Below are 19,026 nucleotides of genomic sequence, written 5' to 3'. Positions count from 1 at the left end.
ATCGAAATATGCGTAGAAATATTTAAATTTTTGAGACATGTGAACAGCTTTTCTTCCTTTCTTTGTCTCTCTCTCTTTCTGTGTTGGTGTGTGTGTGTTGTCTTGTGTGTAAAGTTAATTTTCCCTTTGTTTGCCCATTGAATTTTGTAGCATTTATGTAGTTTATTATTGGCTTTTAAACTTCATAAATACGGCAGGCAAATATTTAGCCTGTGTGCGCCTTGAGCATTTTTTCTTGCATATTTTTCTGCTTCAAATCTTTGGCCACGTTTGAATTATAAATAGAAGACCAAAATGGCGCTTTGTGTATTTGCTAGCAAAGCCAATGTTTAATTTCGAGATTACGCTGATGAATTCAACTTAAATATAGCCTTGGCGTATACTTAATGTGATTGAACGTTCCATTTAAAAAGCTGCAAATATTGTAAAATGTTCGAGTTGATATTAAAGTCTGTCGAGATAAACTTTTAGCTTATTATGATAGTTCCTAGAGACTAATAAATCAAACGTTTCAAATAAGTTCCGCTGATTAGCTGGAAACAACGCAACAAACTTTAACATGAGCTTCTTTAAATATTTATGCCGCTGTGACAGAGCAAACTCTGCAACTAAGTTTCCTCTTTCCGCTTTCAAAGGAATTTTCGGATTTTTTTTTTGTGCAGCAAAGTTTTGGCTTGAAGCTGGCAATTAATAAGCAACTTGGTACAGTGGCAGTCATAAGTAAACGCATCGTTGGCCAACTATCAGTTGCGCTCAGTCTTCGCATTACTGTTAATAATGAATGAATTGCAAAGTTTTGCACACCACCCAAAAACCCCCCAAAAAAAAGTTTCACTCCCCAAAGTTGACAGTTGGTGAAAAGTTTTAAATGTTGACCGCTTGTCAGCTACCTGCTTTTCTCCCCTCCCCTCTCGCACTCCCTTTTGACAAATATTTGCACAGTTTAAGTAGAAATATTTATGAATATTTATTAGCTGTGAACTGTGGAATGAGCTTAATTGAAGCTGTTGTTGCTGCTGCTGCTGCGGCTGTTAATAAAACGTAGTAACCTGTTGCCTCATTAACGCAACGCGTCGCACAGTCGCCAATAAAAGTATTTGGCCAGCGGGCAAAGTTAATTACAATATTTTATGGTCTGGCATGCGAAACAAATTTAATTCACATTCCCCTCTCCCTTTCTCTTTCTCTCACTCTTGGCGGGCGGAAACAAATTGCCGACGGTGCACAGAACGTGACCAAACAAAAAGTTAAATGTATTAAAAAAGAATGAAAATGTTGTTCCAACTGCTAAAATAATTCGCACTTAATTTACATCTTATGAGCTAAAGCAAACATTAAGAGACAAAAGATAAATGAGGGAAAAAACGAAGAGTTGCAAATAATTGTCATAAAAAAACTTGGTGAATTTCAAAAGTTTTGCATTCCCAAGTATTATAATTATGTTCAAATGTTCAGAGCACGAAAGAAAAGAAGAAAAAAAAAGAAAGGTACAATCGAGTGTGCTCGACTTTGGTTATCTTAAATTAAAGCAAAACAGTGAGGTTTTAATTTTTAATAATTACCGAAAAGCATATACCAAAGGCTAAATTTGGTATATTGATTTAGTACAACATTCAAAATACATTATAGAGCGCAATATATACCAAACCTGCTAACGCAAAAATACTAAAAATGTACCGAATGCTATATATGGTATATTTTTATAGTACTACATCCAAAATATACCATACAGTGGAAAATATACTAAATCAATTATACAATTTTTATCTAATTTCAACCAAATTTTCAGGAATCATAAAGAAAATAGTTATTATATTTTATACGATTCGCATGGGTGCGAGTGAGCGTGGCGAAATTTATAAACAAACTTGATCTGCTTGCAATCATAATTATATCTGTCACTCATAGTCTCTGAGATTTAGGTGTTCATACAGACGGACATGGCTATAACGTCTCGACGGTTAACGCTGATGAAGAATATACATAATATGTTACATACATTTCCTGGAAGCACTAAGTTATAATACCCTTCTAGCTCATGGAGAGTGAGTATAAAAATATATGTAACATATTTAAATTTGAGAAGTAGGTAGTATAAATCGAATTTACACTCGTTATAAAACTAAATTTAATCGAAGCGTATTTCGATTTCTGTATTTCTAATTTGTTGTGCTATTCAATAAAACCTACATTCTAACTACAATTTAATTACAAAGGACGTGCTTTGTATACTGCATTATTAACGTTATTAAATACCACAATAAATGAACACAAACAATGCAAACTATCTGCTTTCAGTTTCAAACTGAAATTAATTACAATATAAATACTAAACAGCGATGTTGCAATAGCATTTTGCAGCGCTTTGTTATCAGATTTCTTTGTTTCTCTTTGGCTCTCAGCTGCTCAGTTTAATTTAGAGTAGCTATTTTTAAGCTACTGAAAAGACTTTTGATTTTTGCGCTGCTTTTAATCTGACCTTTATGGGGTTATCATCGCTAATCGCTGTTTGAATAGCTCTCAAGTGCACACACGATGTGATTTTCGCGTTTTCTTCCCTCGCAAGTTTCCGCTTATTCGCCTTTTGACACATCTTGTTGCAACGCTTATCACAAGGCATGTGATTGCCTTTTGCTTTTGACTCGACGTCAAGCTGGGCTTTAAGAGATTAAGATAACTTTAAGAACGTTTAAAAAGTTCGCAAAGGTTGAACATTTTTAATATTGCTTTTGCCGGCTGGCTTAATAACTTGTAATTCGAAACCCTTTGCCAGAGTTATATAAATTTATCAACGTGCTCAAAAAAGCAATTAATTTGTTGTGCAGCATTAATTGTAGCCATGTTATCTGCTGGCCTCGCTTACGTTCTGTCTGCTTTCTATGCAAACATTGTTTTGGAGAGAGAGAGCGCGTTTTATTACTTTCAGCAAGGCCATAACTACGACAAGAACACAACCTGTAAATAAAATCTCGGAGATCTCTCTGTGCTCTTCCCTATTACGTTGTGCGAAGTGCGGGAGAAGCCAGAACATTTCTTTTTTTTTTCGTTTTCGAATACATTTTGTAGGCAGACGCCCACGCGGCGCCATTTGCGCATCTCGCTGTTGTTATTCAACAGCGCCTAAAAGGCTGCTACAACTGCGTTAAATGCTGAGCTGCAGCTCGCAAATTACAACAAAATCATTCAATAGATTTTGTATGTGATTTAGTTGTTGCTTCACTTTTTCGTTTCTCTCATTGAGGGCCAACAGTTAATTAAATTCCCATGAAATTGACGCCGCCCGCAGAACTTTCACTTTTCTTTACAACAAAATTCGACAGCAGTAGCGACAACACACACACACACGCAGAGAGACAAACACCTACACACACACACACTGAGATACGGTACACGGTTTCAAAATTCAACTTTTAACTGCTCAGTTTGGTTCTTCATCGCACAACCAACGCACTCGCAACTCCGCCACGAACTGTTCCAATATCCTTTTTGCCTTCACAAAAAAGTTCCGCCATCGTCGTCGTTGTCGTTGTCGCTTCGGGTTCGTGTTCGTGTGGCCTTCGGCTACAGAGCGAACGCTGTTGCTGCTCTCACGCAATCTGCTCGATGTTGTTGTTGCTTGTTATCAGTTTGATTTGATTTGCTTGCAAGAAGCAGCAGCAGCAACAGCGACAACAGCAGCAGCAGGTCCTCACACAATTTGCCTTCACTTGGCCGAGGGTGTATACTCAATGTCTGTGTGCGTTTGTGTGTGTGTGTGCTCGTGTCTGTTCTCAAGGATAGATTTTGTATATGTGCTTTGGGGAAACTCACCACGGGGTTTTCCTGTTGCTGCCGACGACGCTCTCTGTTATTTGTTTGCCTTATGTGTGTGCAAACACCTGTAGTGTGTATGCTAGCGAAAAGCTTTTGCCTGACATCCACAGCCAGCGTTGCCACCTTGTTGACATTTGGATATTTGAAAGTACTCCAGTGCTTAGATAACCAATTCATAACTTTAAAGAAAAATTCAAAAGCAAAAAAAAATCTTAAATAAATGAGAATTGAATAAAACTTAAATAACAGAAACTTGCAAATTCTAAATACATAAATTTAAAAAAAAATGAGAATTTAAGAAAGCTTAAATTAAAGAAAATTGTAAATTATAAATATCTTAGAAAATGTACCGAAATTATAATTAACTTAAAATGAGTTTTCGAATAAACTTAAAGTATACAAAATAATAAATTACAAATACATAAAGAAAGTATGTACAATTATAATCCAAAGTATATAGAACAAAAAGTTCACTAGACATAAATTTAAATTAAAGTTTAAAGTAAAGAAAATAGGAAATAAGAAATATATAGAGTATGTATATACATATAAAATAGAATAGAATATAAAATCAAATATTTAGTTAAGCTGTTAATTTTATATACCAAGAAAATGTTATTCTTGGTAAGTGTTCTGTTCTTTTAATGAACAGTATTTAAATTTCATTAGACTTGTATTGTTTCCAACGAATTCTGATTATTTGAAAATGTGGCCCAACTGTTGTGTGCACAAAATAATAATAATACAGACTTCATGCCACAAGAGACGAACGTAATGAGCTATCAGTTGCTATGTAAACCAAACGAGTGTGAGTGTGAGTCCATGCCAACACTCAAACTGACACACTCACAACGTTACAAACACACACTTGCACATCACACACATAATATGTATACTCACACACTTGCACACCCTCTCTACTCATGAGCTATTGAAGGGCAGCTTGTATACGCTCGATTGGCCATTGCATTTTAGCTTCAATTACTCAAAGAACAACCTGTTGGCATTTGCCCTCAACATCGAACTGAGGACCTCTTGCTATCTTCCTGCCTCCTTCACCTTCTGCTGCTTCCTGAGTGTTTGTCTGCGCCTGTTTGGTAGTTAATACAATTTGCTACAATTCGAAATGAACTCTTAAAAGTGCTGTGACATTTTGCCTGCCGGCTGCTCCCTGGTCACGTTGTTGCTTATTTAGTTTGTGCAGAGCACAGGATATGTCAGGATGGCGAGCGAGTCGAGAAAGGAAGCGAGAAACAGTTGACGTAATTTGCAGGTAATGTGTGGCCTGTTGCTCTAGCTCCAGACCTCTGGGCGGAAGTGTGGCAAGAGTGTGACAACATCTCCATCTCCATCTCTACTTCCACTTCCACCTCCATCTCCATCTCCTGCAACTGCAACAGCGACGACTATAAAGTGCCCTGTCCTGGGCATGTGTGACATGTGTGCAAACGAGCTGGGCGTCGCGTCATATTGATTTATGGCAATCAAGCTGGAGGGCGGGACGTGGAGGAAACTTAACGAAGTGGGCGGACTTCGACGACGAGGACTACACATGGTAACACATGGTTTTGGCCAACATATCCTGCGTCTGTAATATAAACCTCATTTTGTCACGCGTCCATCGCACACACACACACACACACACGGCGAACCGAAAACTTTCTAGCAACGAAAATCAATTTTATTTGACACGCTTTCATTATAATGAAAAATTAATTGACTGCTTCTGCGTTGGCCTGCAAAATTGAGTGAACCATCACAAAATGCAATATTCGCGCGCTCTATCTATAATGTGCTTATTCAATATAAAATATAGAATATTCTCTCTGCCTCCCTCGCTCTATAATGTACTTATTCAGTATAAAACTTAGTATAGATCGAGCGCGAATTTCACTCACATTTCCGTAGTGCGCTGAACGTGATTGAAAGCGGAAATTGCGCCATGTTCTTTCACTCTATTTCTTCTTTTTGTCGTTTTGCCACTTCCGTTTGCCAGCCACAAAGTGTTGGCACATCACATCCTTCTCCTCCTTCTACCTGACTGACACTCTCACTGTTTCACCTCCAGAGATTTCCTAGTTATTCTTCCTCTCTCTCTCTCTCTCTGCCTTTGAGGTTCGTGTATGTTTGAGCCTGACTGACTGGCAAATCATGTTTTCCAATTGACATTTGATAAAATTGTATTAGGCATCCGCTGTCTGCGCGCTGTAACCGCTGAAGTGTTGGCCAACGACGGCCCTGATGTGATTAACGGCACAACATCACCATGCAGAGTTCGAAATACACTTGCATAAGTGAGCTTTACAGAGATTTATATGTATTAGATAAACTGAAAATACCTAGCACGGAAATAAGTAATCTAAAAAGTTGAACTAAAAATGCCTAGCATGGAAAAATGAGCCTGGGAAGCTTTAGTTTCCAACAGATATGATAACCCATATTATTAAAAAAATAAAATTAAAGAATACTTAAAAAAAAACCTGTTAGTTTGACAAGTTGAATACAGGTTAAGAAAATATTAAGGACTTGATTAAAGAAAACATTCAATTTCAATACAAAACAAACAAACAGACAAATTAAAATAAGAAAAACATATCTTATGTAAAAGGCACTTAATAAAATAAGCAAATAAGTAATACTTATAAGAAAACCAAGGGCAAGAGACTACAATAAATTAATGTAAACTAGTTTAATACAAGCGTATGTAAGAAAAATATAGGTACATAATCTAAAGGTACCTTTAAATTGTTCTTAGCTTTACTTCCGCTTTTATTAAACTAAATTCACTTTGTAAAAATTAAATGAAGATGAATGAAGAAGAAAATATTATTATACATATATTAATTTAGTTTAAATAAACTTAAAAATGTTAAACACATATCAAACTACTTCCAAAGCCACCACAGCTATAACTACAACAACGTTATTATTGCATACACATATAGTAAATATATTCTTTATAAACTTGTTGATTCACTCACATTTCACACAAGAAATAATTTTTCTATCGATTGCAAGCGTATTTCGCATTCGATGCCAAGTGGTGCAGGTAATTTTTTTGTTGTGCTATTAAAAATGTTTGCAAAAAGTAAAAGCTAGCAAAATGTAGCAAAAATCGTCCAAACGTGTCGAATAATTCAATTTGCAGAGCGCGCGTTTAGGTCATCAGACCTTCGCTGCGAAGAATGGCCGTCATGTCAAACTGCAGCAGAACAATCAAATACGATGTGGCGGCGCTAACAGTCTGCAAAAAAATACAAAAAAATATAATATTGATGAAACAAGTAAAAAAGCTGCAGATGATGGTGCTCGACTTATCTCACAGTTGTCGCTACTTATTATGAAATAAAAACCAAATTAATATACCAAAAATTTACCAAAGGGTATATTTGGAATATCAGTATAAAGTAGAGTGTGCTCGACTATGAGATATTGCTATTTATTTTGAAAAATATACCGATTTAATATACTAAAAAATACTAAAACATATCTTTGATATATCAGTATATAGTCGAGTGTACTCCTCTGTGAGATACCCACTGTCCATTTTATGAAATATACCAAATTAATATACCAAAAAAATACTGAAATATACCTAAGGGTATATTTGGAATATCAGTATATAGTCGAGTGTGCTCGACTGTGAGACATCGTTACTTATTTTGAAAAATATACCGAATTAATATACTAAAAATTATTAGAACATGCCCGTTTAAAAAATATACCAAATCAATATACCGAAAAAATACTTAAATATACAAATGGTGCCCATTTAAAAAATATACCAAATTAATATACCCAATAAATACTTAAATATACCATAAGCTACATTTTGTGTCTGGATAAAGTTCTACATTCAAAATATACCGTAGAGTAAAAAATATACCAAATTATTAGCCAAAGTAAATAAGACCCTATTGCATTGGGCTTGTTAAATAACTTCCCCAACTTTTATCCGGACAGATGGACAGACGGACATGGCTATATATATATATACTTTATGGGGTAGAAGATGTCTTTTTCTTTTCTACTTTATGGCGTAGAAGATGCCTTTTTCTGCCAGTTACATATAAAAATTGCCAAACATTAGTCAATACAAAACTCACCGAGAAAATGAATGTGTAGTCGAGGGCAAAAAGTCCGATGCCATTGAACTGAAAGTAGCCTTCCCAATGAAGGAATTGTAGAGTAAAAGATTTCATCTTGTTGTAGAAGAGATCGTTGCTGAGCATAAAAGCTGGCTTCTTCTGCATGATCTCGTGCACAATCATGGCCGATTGCTTCGAGTGATTGTTGGCATTGCAGCAGAGACGCAGCACAATATAAGCCACAACCATTGTGGTGATGCTCCAGATGACATACAAGTAAGTCATGTAGTCGAGCACTGGACTCTTGCCGCCCACAATGAAATTGACCTTGGTCTCGAGGAATATGCCAAAAATGCTGACCACAAAACAGGCGGCCATATAGGGAACGCATTGCGGTCCAAATTCGCCATTGGTCAGCACACTCAGCGAGAGGATTTTGTCGTGCAGCTTAAACAGATCCGGCAAATTGGTCTCCGAGGTGCTCCTAAAATGCATACAAAGAGAGATAAAAGAGTAAAAAGTGGGGGAAAGGAAGATGTAAGCTAAGCACGTTGCTTACTCAGTGTTCTCGGTATTGGTATCATTGTAATCAAAAATATCATCGTCCTCCTCATCGCTGGTATTCATCTCGTCCTCATCCTCATGTGGCGACTTTTGACGTTTCATTTCATCGGCCAGTTTTTGCTCAATGCCAAATGCTGTTTTGGTTGCCATTACTGCCGATTTCCGCTCCTGCTTCTTGCCCTCGCTCTCGATGTCGAACACTTGGATTGGAGCATGCCGGCGACGTGCCTCCTGGTTAATTTTCTCGAATAGCGTGTTAATTTGCTCAAAGCGATTCGAAATGACAGACACATGATAGATGAATTCCCCTTGAATGATGCTGCCAGCCAGATATGGAAAACTCGATACCATGAATGGTATTATCGCATACTCGCCGAAGGTGCTGCAAAAAAATATAGGAGATTGACATGAAGGGGAATGACGAAGTCATAGAAATAGTAGCTCGGAATTTTCTATGATTTATAGCTTGACTTCATCATGGCTAAAGCTGACTTTGAGTGGGCAGCAGATTTTAATATTAGTTTCATATTTGAAATGGTACGTATTTGAGGCTTATGATATATTGTGTGTATTCAAAATATAATCTTAATTGTATGTTAACAAATGTGAAATTCTTTACTTTCGCTGCCTTACTGATTGAATGGTGTTATTATGAGCAGCAATATGAATTGAAGTTATTATAGTATATTAATCGCTGTAATCTTTTGTGTAGTTGAAGTGTATCTCATAACAAAAGTGACTCTATGTAATTGAAATTAAATATCTCAACTTAATTTAAATCGGTCCAATGTTTATCTTGAAGAAATGATTGTATTTAATTTATAAATCTCAAGAAATCCTTATATACCAAAATACATTTCAAAAAAAATTCGAAACGTGTCAATAAATTACATTCAACACTTAAGTATAACTTTTTCTCTTTTGCCTCTCTATAATAATGTTAATAATTATATCTTTATTTTATTCTAGAAATGATAATAATAACTCTAATAATACCCTTACTTTACTACAGAAATAAATGAATTTCTGTACAATTTTAGTAAGTCTAAAATTTTGATTCCCACTTCAAATGCCTCGCTCCCTTAACTTCTTCCCTTCATATTTAGTTATAACTATGTTAATTAATGAAATAAACCTCAACTTTTACTCACCCATACAAAGCGCTTGCATCGTAGTACAAGGCAAAGATGAAGACGCCAAAGACAAAGAGCCAGGTGAAGTGATAAGCAACACTATGCTTGACCGCTTTGACACGACTTTTATCAAGATCAGCAACTTGGCGACACTTTTGGATGACGACATCGATCTCAGCGAGATGTGTTTCGAAATCCACAAAGAACTGCTTGCGACGATACAAACTCATCACAAAGATGGTCACATAGAGAAATGCACCAAGATGCATAAAGAGATTGTTGCTCAGGCGACAAACGCTGTTGCAGGCATCGAGAAAAGCAAGGCCAAAGCGTTGCATCAAAATAATCCCAAAATATGCAATAAGATAAAGACACGGCACCAAAACCATCATCACGTAATCCACCAGGAAATTCGACTGCAATTGCTGACGATTCAAGGGTATCAAGCCAATGGCCTAAAATAGAGATAATTTAGAATTTCCCATTTTAATAGAATTAATTGAATTTACCATCGAAAGCCAGTTCATAATTTGTATCATTTTGACTGCTTTTTGGTTCAACTTGTTTTCCGTGTAATAACTGCCTCGATGCGGCTCGAATGTTTAACTAAATTGACTGGGCCAAAAGGGTTTCCATATTTACTCGATATTTTTGTATGGGTTGTGGGCATAATAAAAACGGTTTCATTGTGTGTATAATGCGCATATGTTTAAGATAAATATCTTCGGAGTTACGCTTCGCCTTTCCCCTCCGAAAACCGTTTAGGGGGTCGCTGTCAATGCTTTTAGTTTATTAAATGTGAACAAGCAAGTGTGCACTGAGCGAAATGTTGTGGCAACAACTGGAAAGCAGAAGTGAAGGATAGAAATATATATTAGTAAGATTTGGATTATTAGGAATTAGTAAGTAAGTAGATTATAATACTTATAAAATATTGAGGGTGACAGCAACAAAGTAAAAGTTAAGAATTGGAATTGAAATGTAGAAATTTGAAAGACAATTATAGTACTTAATAAATATATTGGGGGGTCGTAAGAAACTAATGTTGTTTGATGAAGAGTTCTTGAATTCACTCAATTTAAGATACATTATATACCAAATACCAATATACCAAGTATGGAGATAGGTATATTTTCAGTATTTTTGCAATACATTATTTGGCATATTTTCAAATTAATACCGCACCGCATTTCTCACACTCGAGTGTAGCTTTCTTACTTGTTAATACTTAAAGGTTTATGATAATAATAGTCAACTTTAAAGAATTCACTTTTAAGGCTTTTACTTTAACCATTTAACAGTCCTTTGATGCCTGCTCAAGTCGCGAGTCTAACTCAATTTGACGGCTTACATTCTCCCCAAGAATTATTTAGATACACTTTAGGTCTATTTGCATTGTTGTATCAAACCATTAAGCGGCATTTTAACCAATTTACGCGCCCTGCCTGTGCCGCGCTCAGAGATGAGCTCGATCTAATAATTTCCACATATTTTCACCGTATTTTACTTGCTAATTAAACAATTATAAGTTAGTGCCACGTTTGCTGAGGCTGTCGTCTTTGTCGGCTTTCAGCCAAATTAACAACTACAACTAGCAACAGCAAAAGCAAAAGCATAATTACAACAACTAAAACAGCAAGCATCGACTGCTAAGAAAACCAATTAAAAGCAAAGCCCCTTGCAGCATTAAGGCCGACACATGGATGATAAAATGCAAATTTCCCTCGAGTTGACGGATGCTCTAAGCCTCGCACCGAGTGTGTGTGGCGGCATAGAAAGAGATACAAAATAGCTATGAGGTTGGCTGAAAGAGTAAGTGCGACAAAGAGAGAGATAGAGAGAGAGACTGAGAGAGAGAGGAAAGAGGAAGTTACTTATGGATGCTAACACGACGACGGGCAAGTTGAAGGTGTTGCCTTTTGCCTCGCATAGTTAATAATTGAGTTTGCAACTGAGGCACGCACAGCACACCAAACACGCACACACACACATGCATATATATATATATATATATTCTTATGTATGTGTATAGCTACAAATATGTGTGTATATAGTCCCTCACACACATGTTTTGCTCGCACCGAGTAAACAAGCAGCTTTGAAGCTCATGTCTCTGCAGGCTGCACACACATTGTCATACTCACACTCGCACACACACTTACGCACATAACTAACTGTAATGGCACTTGGGTAATACTTGCTTACATATTTGACTAGGCAAGTCCCGCCTCGTCCCAAAAAAATTCTTAAATAGATTTATCTGACGCAAAGTCTAAGCGGCTTTATCATTTCTGCTGCTGTCTTTAAATTTTGATAGCTTCCCTTTTTTGGGCTGCCTGCTTATTGTAATTTTACAAGCGCATTAGTTTAGTATGCTTCTTCTAGTTATTGTTATTGCATTGCAGATACATATCCGGTAATAAACACGCCCCGTTTTCTAGCCAACTAGTCGCTGCGCTTTATAGTCGAATATTCTGTGGAGTGCTTCGCTTCTCCAGGGGGGGGCTGCAGGGAAGTCCTTTATGTGCTCCCACTGGCGGTATCAATAAAATGGCGGTCATAAACTGTAACCGCAATAGGCCGCTACGCATTGCCACGCCTTGACTTCGCCCCTTCCCCCTTTACTAAGTTTATCCCAAGTGACGGCATTTCAGTCAGCTAGTCAGTCAGTCAGTTACTCAATCAACTGCTAGCCCCGCCTACTTTGCCCACTCAATGTTGTGTGTGTGTGTGTGCCACTCCGGGTCGGTAATGAGTTTGTTTGCTCAAGATTTTTGCGCAAAGATTTGCCTAAACGTTTCTTTGCCTGGCCTAAAATTACAAGTCCTTCTCCGGACCGAAACTGTGGGCACATTTTGCCCTTTCCTTTGCATTTTTTTTCCTCTTTTCTGGCCCACAATTAGAGAGTATGTTTGGTTTGCTGTGTGCCAGAAATCAAGTTGATGCGGCCTTAGGCCATAAACTCTTATTATGGCACGAGAGTATTTCCTTTTTACAGTTGAGCTAACACTTTACTTGTAATTGAACATGTTGGAAATTATGGGTCCAGGGTTTGCAGTCGAAAATTGCCTGCAATCATTTTGTGAGTTAACTTGATGAGGTTTGATTTCAACTGAGATTAAGATAGTTTTCTAAAAGGACTAACTTAGTTTGCAAGCCTTCAATTACCTATAACTTCTGCAAAGTCTGCTTTCTATTAAGAACTAGTTGTTTGTGAAAGCTACTCTAAGCTTTCAAAGTATATTAAAGTTGTTATAATTAAAAAAAAACGTCTACTATAAACTTCTAGTTGTTTGTGAAGCTCAAAAGCTCAGTAAATTAAATTCACATCGTACCTGTAGCTTCAACAAACATTATGTAATATTATCAACTAGCTGTCTTAAGGCTTAAAAGCTACTCAAAACTTTCAAAGTTGTATTAAAGTTGTACTGTATACTAATACCTAGATGTTTGACTAAATTGAAAGCTTTAGTCATTGTGAATTAAAGTTGTACTGTATATTTACAACTAGTTGCATGCGAAGTTTTAAGCTGTCTATAGCTTTAAAATTATATTAAGATGTAGTTAAATATTCAACAAAGCCTACTTCATATAATAAAGGAGTTATTTGTAAAGCTTAAAAGCTACTTAAAGTTGTCAAAGTATATGAAAGTTTTGCTTATAATTTCATCAAAGTCTAAAAGGTAGGTAAAACTTTCAAAGTATATTAAAGTTATACACATGCCATTTTCTTCATTTCTTACTTAAACTGTTTGAATTATTCGACAAACTTGTCAAAGATTGAGCTATTCGCACCATTGCAAAACATGATTCGCTTTAAGCATATCAAGCAGCTTTCACATTCAAAGCTGCTGCAGCGCATTAAAGCTGCGCCTTAAGCCTCAGGCATCGCTTTACTGTCGCATGGACTGAGGGGGACTGGAGGCTAGTCGAGTGAATAAGCCACGCAGTTCACACTGGCGTATTAACCGAGATAAGATTTGTCTAGCTGGCTGGCTGGCTGGCTTTTTGGCCTTATCAACTAAGCAGCTTCATTTTACAAGGTTTTTTCGGGCCATTTGTTGTAGTCTCTGCAGCTCTGCAGCTCTGCTCTTTCTGGACCTCTGGAAAATGTTGTGGCACGTAGTCTTGAGTTAGGTGCCCCTTAATGACTTTGTGCGTGTCTGCGTTAAGTTGCGAGTCAAAGTGAGTTTCTTGTGTTTCTCTCCCCGCCCCGACAAAAGTTTATGTATATATCTGATTTGCTCTATCCTTTTCTTCCTGCTGAACTTAACGCTCAACGCTCAATTGCTGAGTGAGTGACCCAAGATAATTATTCGTGCCGTTTGTTTTGGTCTCTCTGGCGGTTTTAATGGCTTCTTACATAAATATTTCATTGAAAGCCATTCATAAACGACGCCACTCGGTGCTGACAGGCGCTGCCCTCACCACAGTGCACCACATCCTGGCCACGTGTCCTGCCCCACTGAGCGTATCAGAGAGAGAGAGACTTGAGCATAGAGAGAGAACGAGAGAGAGATAGTGAAAGAGAGAAAGCTTTTCACCACACCACGATGTCGTTGGCGACGACAAACGACAAGTTTTTCGTGTAAACATTTTGACTTCTGTTTTGGATTGTTGTTGCTGCTACTGCTGCAAGTTTAGTTAGCAATGCAACAACTCGCTGTCAATTTGTTGATTTTGGTAAATGTCAAATGCCAAGGATGCTGCCGTCAGCATCGCAGTTCAATATCTCTTATTCAAATGCAGTTTGGGCATTTTATTAGCACTTTTATCCAATTTCAATTCAACAAACATTTCGACAAGAATTCATTTAACATTTCACATCTTATTTACCTTCTCAGCAATGTAAGATATTATGGATGTCAACGGTCTGTAAAATGCTTGCTGCATATTTATATCTGTTTTGCTTCTTGCATTTCTTCCATGTTACAAGCAAGCAAAAATGTTGGAAGAATTTTTGCAATTTTTCATTTTCTGTGGTTGTTGACAAAAAAGAGTGCCATGTCATCTGTATTGTTTTTTTTGATGCTCTTTCTTATCAATTTATGTTAAATATAGAAGTGTCGGTTAAGGGTCGCTTAGAATGGCTGTTTTGGGGTCGATCTTATCAATTTCTATAATATTATTAAGCACGTTATCTTCTCAAAGTTTTGCGTACATTCAGCTAGCCAAGACACAAACCAAACAGCAGACTTAAGAACAACAGCCCGAAAGTATGCAACATTCCTTTTACTTGCGCTCAAGCATATAAAAGATCAAGCAACGATCAATGAATTCGATTCCGATGCGTGTGCGAGCTAAGGCAAAACAAAGTGAGCAAGAACAACAACAAACACAATGCTGGAGAGGTCTGCGCTGATTTGGAAGTACTCGTAGTGTATATTGTATAGTCGCGGGTTAAGCGCTTTACGCATCAGACGTTTGTCGTTCGTTGTTCGTTGTTCGATGGCTGCTAGCTGCTGCTTGCTTAAGAATTTCCCATTGTGTTGAATTAAAGTTGTGTGCGTGTGTTTGTGTGTGTGTGCCATAATGTCATTGCCTCGCATTGATAGCAACAAGGACACAAAGGATGCGCGGCTGTTGTTGCCAGCAATGTTGACGCCGCGCGTTGCACCGTTGCAAAAAATATTCATTGATGACCTGACAATGGATCGACGACGTCGCCAATGGCGTGTGCCCTGGTTCATATTATTGATGTGCTTTGTGCAGGTAGCTTTTCCAAGCATTTGCTCCATATTTCGCTGTCTTGGCTGCCAGTCAGTGGCCAGGGCAAACGTGACGTATACATGATGTGTGCCAAATATTATTTTTTTGTGTATCTGTCTCGCGGCGAGACTTTCCGCATTTGTTTGCTTTTGTTCGCATATCATGGGAAACTTCTGTGCATATTCTAACGCCACTTGCGGTTAATAAATACTTTTACTTTTAATTTTCATTTTGTTTACTTATTCTCGACTCGAATTTGTTTATTTATTAGCGATTTTTACTTTGGCTCATTTTCGGCAGTGAAAGACTTTTTTTGAGTACGAAATAAATTGAACTGAATTCGATTTATTTTCGAAACAAATTTCGTACACTTATCAGCTGTTGTGCGATGGCAACATTCAGCATGTATTACTTATCTGAACTTGAAAGATTTATATAAATATATATATATATATTTATATGATTTTGAGGTCGCTGTACTTCCTGCGGTCTGTATCAACATGTGTTGAAAAGTGATTTGAGTCATTTTATAAGGAATTCTTGAAAGGTGCAAGTTTTTAATAGAAAAAGATAAAGTTCAAACACAATTAGTGATGCAGTTAATTACGTGTGTTAAATGCGGCGGCAGACTCATGCACTTGACTCAGCTTTTGTTAAACTAAGAACAACTTAGTTGCGTCAATTGTTTATCGATGAGAATAAATGAAATGAAATAAAAGCGGAAGTTGCTGCTACTAAATTGTAACAGCTGAAAGCCATGTGTTTTAATCCAAATGAAATTATGAATTTAATTTGAATTTAATCAAATTATTTCAAATTATTTATCTATTAAATTTCCTTCTTAAATGTGTGAAAATGAATTTGAACCATAATTGAGTTGGCAACATTACAAATGGAAGCTGTTAATGCAATGATTTCACATTACACATAAAGTATCTTTGCCTCCCTTGACGCAACGCTGTTCCAATTCATTGCAGCTGCCAACAAGTGCTTTGGTTTGTGGATTTGCAACGAGCAGCAGCAACTTACACCCACTTTACCACTCATTCATGTAATGCACTCACGCACTCACTTCACCTGGCTGGAGGAAGACACACAAGTGTTGTGCATCTGTATTTGTATCTGTATTTGTATCTGTATCTGTAGCTGTATCTGATGCTGTGGCTGTTGCCTCCCCCAACTTATGCGGCGACCCATTTTGTGGCACGTTTAATATGTGAAATATTTGCCAACTAAGATGCAGAGTAATGCAGAGATCATTGTTAATTGTCAGCGTCGTGTAATTGTTTGCTATTGTTAATTGAAAGCCCAGCCTCAGCCCACAAATGCGATATTCATTCCACATTACACAATCTGGCACTCGAATCTTAATCACAATCACAATCACAATCTCAATCCCAATTCCAATCACAAGCGACGTGTCTTGAGTTTATTGCCATTTTAGTCAACGTTGTCGTTGTTATCGTTGTTGTTGCTGTTGTCGCGTTAAAATGTTGCAACTGGCATTTGTCATATTTGGTGTGATGCATGCTGCCACTGATTTTGGTCTTGTCGCTGCCTCAAGAATCGCAAAATGCTGTCGCTGACAGCTCTGCTTCTAGCTGGCTGCTGCAACGCTTTTGTGTGGCAGCTCTTGGCACTCACACACTTCGGGATGTCTCACACTTTACCGCTGAGCGAAAGTGACAGATTGCTGCTTGCCATCATTTACTTCCCTCCATTTTTTTTATTATTTACTATGCTTTTTTGATCGATGACACTGTGCAGCAAGGCGTTGAGTTCATTAGAGTGAAGCGCAGTGAGATAATTAGTAAGTTTAGTTGGACTGAATTACGTGTCTCTACTTCTTTTTAACTTAACTTCAAAAGTGTTTTTTAATAGGAATTAAATGGTTTACTAAATGTAAATGCATATCAAAAGGTTTCTGCTTGATTTTAGCTAGATATCAAAGAGGTTTTAAATGGTTAAATAAATGCACTAATGTGTAATAAATTGTATAATATATAAGGAAATTAAAAATTTTAATGCATTAGGGTTTTAATTTAAAATTGAAACAGAGTTGCCTTGACAAATAAATAAATTTAAATGTAATTTGCAAGTGGAACTTGAAGTAATTTCTATTATATAAAGTTAAATGAATTGTATAAAATTTAGCTACTGTGTTCAATTTAAACTTTGCTGTCTTAATATTTCGGACCAGTTATTTTTTGCTTGAGTTGGAAGGAATGTTAATGACATCATGTCAATGTCATTATCAGTAAAATAGTTTCGCCAAACCGAATATCTCAATCATATAAAATGAAATGTGTATTGTAAATTTACATTTTTGTTCAATGCAATAAAAGTAGTTCAATAACTAAATTAAATACAATGACTTCTATTTTAAATTATAATTTTAAATTACTTTGGTCATAACCTTTTTGAATGCATTGAAACTTTACCCTACAATTTCATATTTATTATTTTACGGACTTTCCAATAGTAAATTTAGGCTACGTTTCAACTGCATAATTGCATTATTTATATAATTATGATTTTTCATTCTTTCATTTAATAAATCCACTCACATTTGTCGATCCATTTGTTAGTTCAACGTCGCCTTCTTTTTCTTTTGCAGATATCGTTGCATCACATTGCCGACCAATGCATGCAACGTCGTCTCATCTATAGGCCGGAATCACGGCATGAATATTGGCGATACTTTACCTACATGCTGCTGCATGCGGATGCTTGGCACCTGACCATCAATATGTGTCTTCAGGTGAGTAAACACCCATCGAAGTCTTTAAGGTCTGTTAGGTTATGTTCCCACTCAATTTGTTTGTTGACAGTTCTTTGTGGGTGTCTGGCTGGAACTGGAGCAGGGTCATTGGCGTGTGGCCGTGGTTTATATTGCGGGTGGCATTTGTGGGGCATTGGCCAATGCCTGGCTGCAGCCGGAGCTGTTATTGTTGGGTGCCTCCGCGGGCGTCTATGCGATGCTGTGCAGTCATGTGCCCCACCTGGTTTTGGTCAGTGAAGTGTAACCAATTCGAAATTGCAAAACCGCAATTTAAATTTACCCATGAGTTAATCATTTTTCGTTTTCGTTTTCATTGTAGAATTTTAAACAATTGTCGCATCGTTATGTGCGCATTGCTGTGATCTTGATATTGTTGATGTGCGATGCGACATTCACCGCATTTCATTTTTGCATCAATCACAATCGCAATCCCCGCATTAGTCTCGAAGCCCATCTCGGTGGTGTTATCGCAGGTATCTTGGTTGGGTTTTTGGCTTATCGACGCCTACTTCGAAAGAAGTCGATGTCAACATCCTCAACATCAACTTCGGCTTCAACAACTTGGCATTTTTGGGGCACTCAAGATGCGTAATAACTAAATAGCTTTAAATTAGACTTACGCAATTACGAATTCCATACGAGTCGCCGGATAAAGCAAAGTACGTTATTATTCTTTCTTTCTCTCCTATCTCTATTTAAATTATTATACGATTTATTTGTTTTGGCTGTCGCAAGTGATTTTTATGGCCACATACTTGTAAGGTTATACATAATTATATTTTTCGTTATACTCAAACTGTTTGAATAAATGTTATTTTTTACACTTTTAAATGGATTTTTTAATTTCACGACAAATGAAATGCACAACTAATTGTGCACAAATTCTCGGTAAACGTTCAATAGCTAATTAAATATTTATATAGACATATTAAACGAA

At 36.9% G+C, this 19,026-nt stretch overlaps 3 protein-coding genes across 3 annotated transcripts in view; 1 reads left to right on the top strand and 2 right to left on the bottom strand.

Annotated features, from left to right (window-relative positions):
- The window catches only part of LOC132798241 (probable G-protein coupled receptor CG31760), a 37,879-nt gene extending 34,422 nt beyond the window's left edge, over window positions 1–3,457 (bottom strand). Inside the window, exon 1 of the mRNA XM_060810029.1 lies at window positions 3,366–3,457. The gene's annotated coding sequence lies outside the window, so the exon portion shown is untranslated. The remainder of the gene's footprint in view (window positions 1–3,365) is intronic.
- On the bottom strand, window positions 2–10,144 carry LOC132798298 (gustatory and pheromone receptor 33a). Its single transcript, XM_060810113.1, has 7 exons — window positions 10,108–10,144; window positions 9,617–10,053; window positions 8,461–8,847; window positions 7,920–8,385; window positions 6,795–7,057; window positions 3,811–3,992; window positions 2–413 (listed from the first exon to the last, which is right to left on the bottom strand). Exons 1-5 carry the CDS (start codon window positions 10,135–10,137, stop codon window positions 6,971–6,973), a joined length of 1,407 nt encoding a protein of 468 aa, XP_060666096.1. The 5' UTR covers window positions 10,138–10,144; the 3' UTR covers window positions 2–413; window positions 3,811–3,992; window positions 6,795–6,970.
- A 4,838-nt stretch (window positions 10,145–14,982) lies between these two features.
- On the top strand, window positions 14,983–18,920 carry LOC132794071 (protein rhomboid). The gene is made up of 4 exons (XM_060804310.1): window positions 14,983–15,310; window positions 17,925–18,068; window positions 18,139–18,318; window positions 18,409–18,920. Exons 1-4 carry the CDS (start codon window positions 15,131–15,133, stop codon window positions 18,679–18,681), a joined length of 777 nt encoding a protein of 258 aa, XP_060660293.1. The 5' UTR covers window positions 14,983–15,130; the 3' UTR covers window positions 18,682–18,920.
- Window positions 18,921–19,026: the final 106 nt, after the last annotated feature.

The sequence above is a fragment of the Drosophila nasuta genome, chromosome 2L (genome assembly GCF_023558535.2).
Source record: "Drosophila nasuta strain 15112-1781.00 chromosome 2L, ASM2355853v1, whole genome shotgun sequence".
Classification (NCBI taxonomy): domain Eukaryota; kingdom Metazoa; phylum Arthropoda; class Insecta; order Diptera; family Drosophilidae; genus Drosophila; species Drosophila nasuta.
This window is presented reverse-complemented; position numbering and strand designations above follow the sequence as displayed.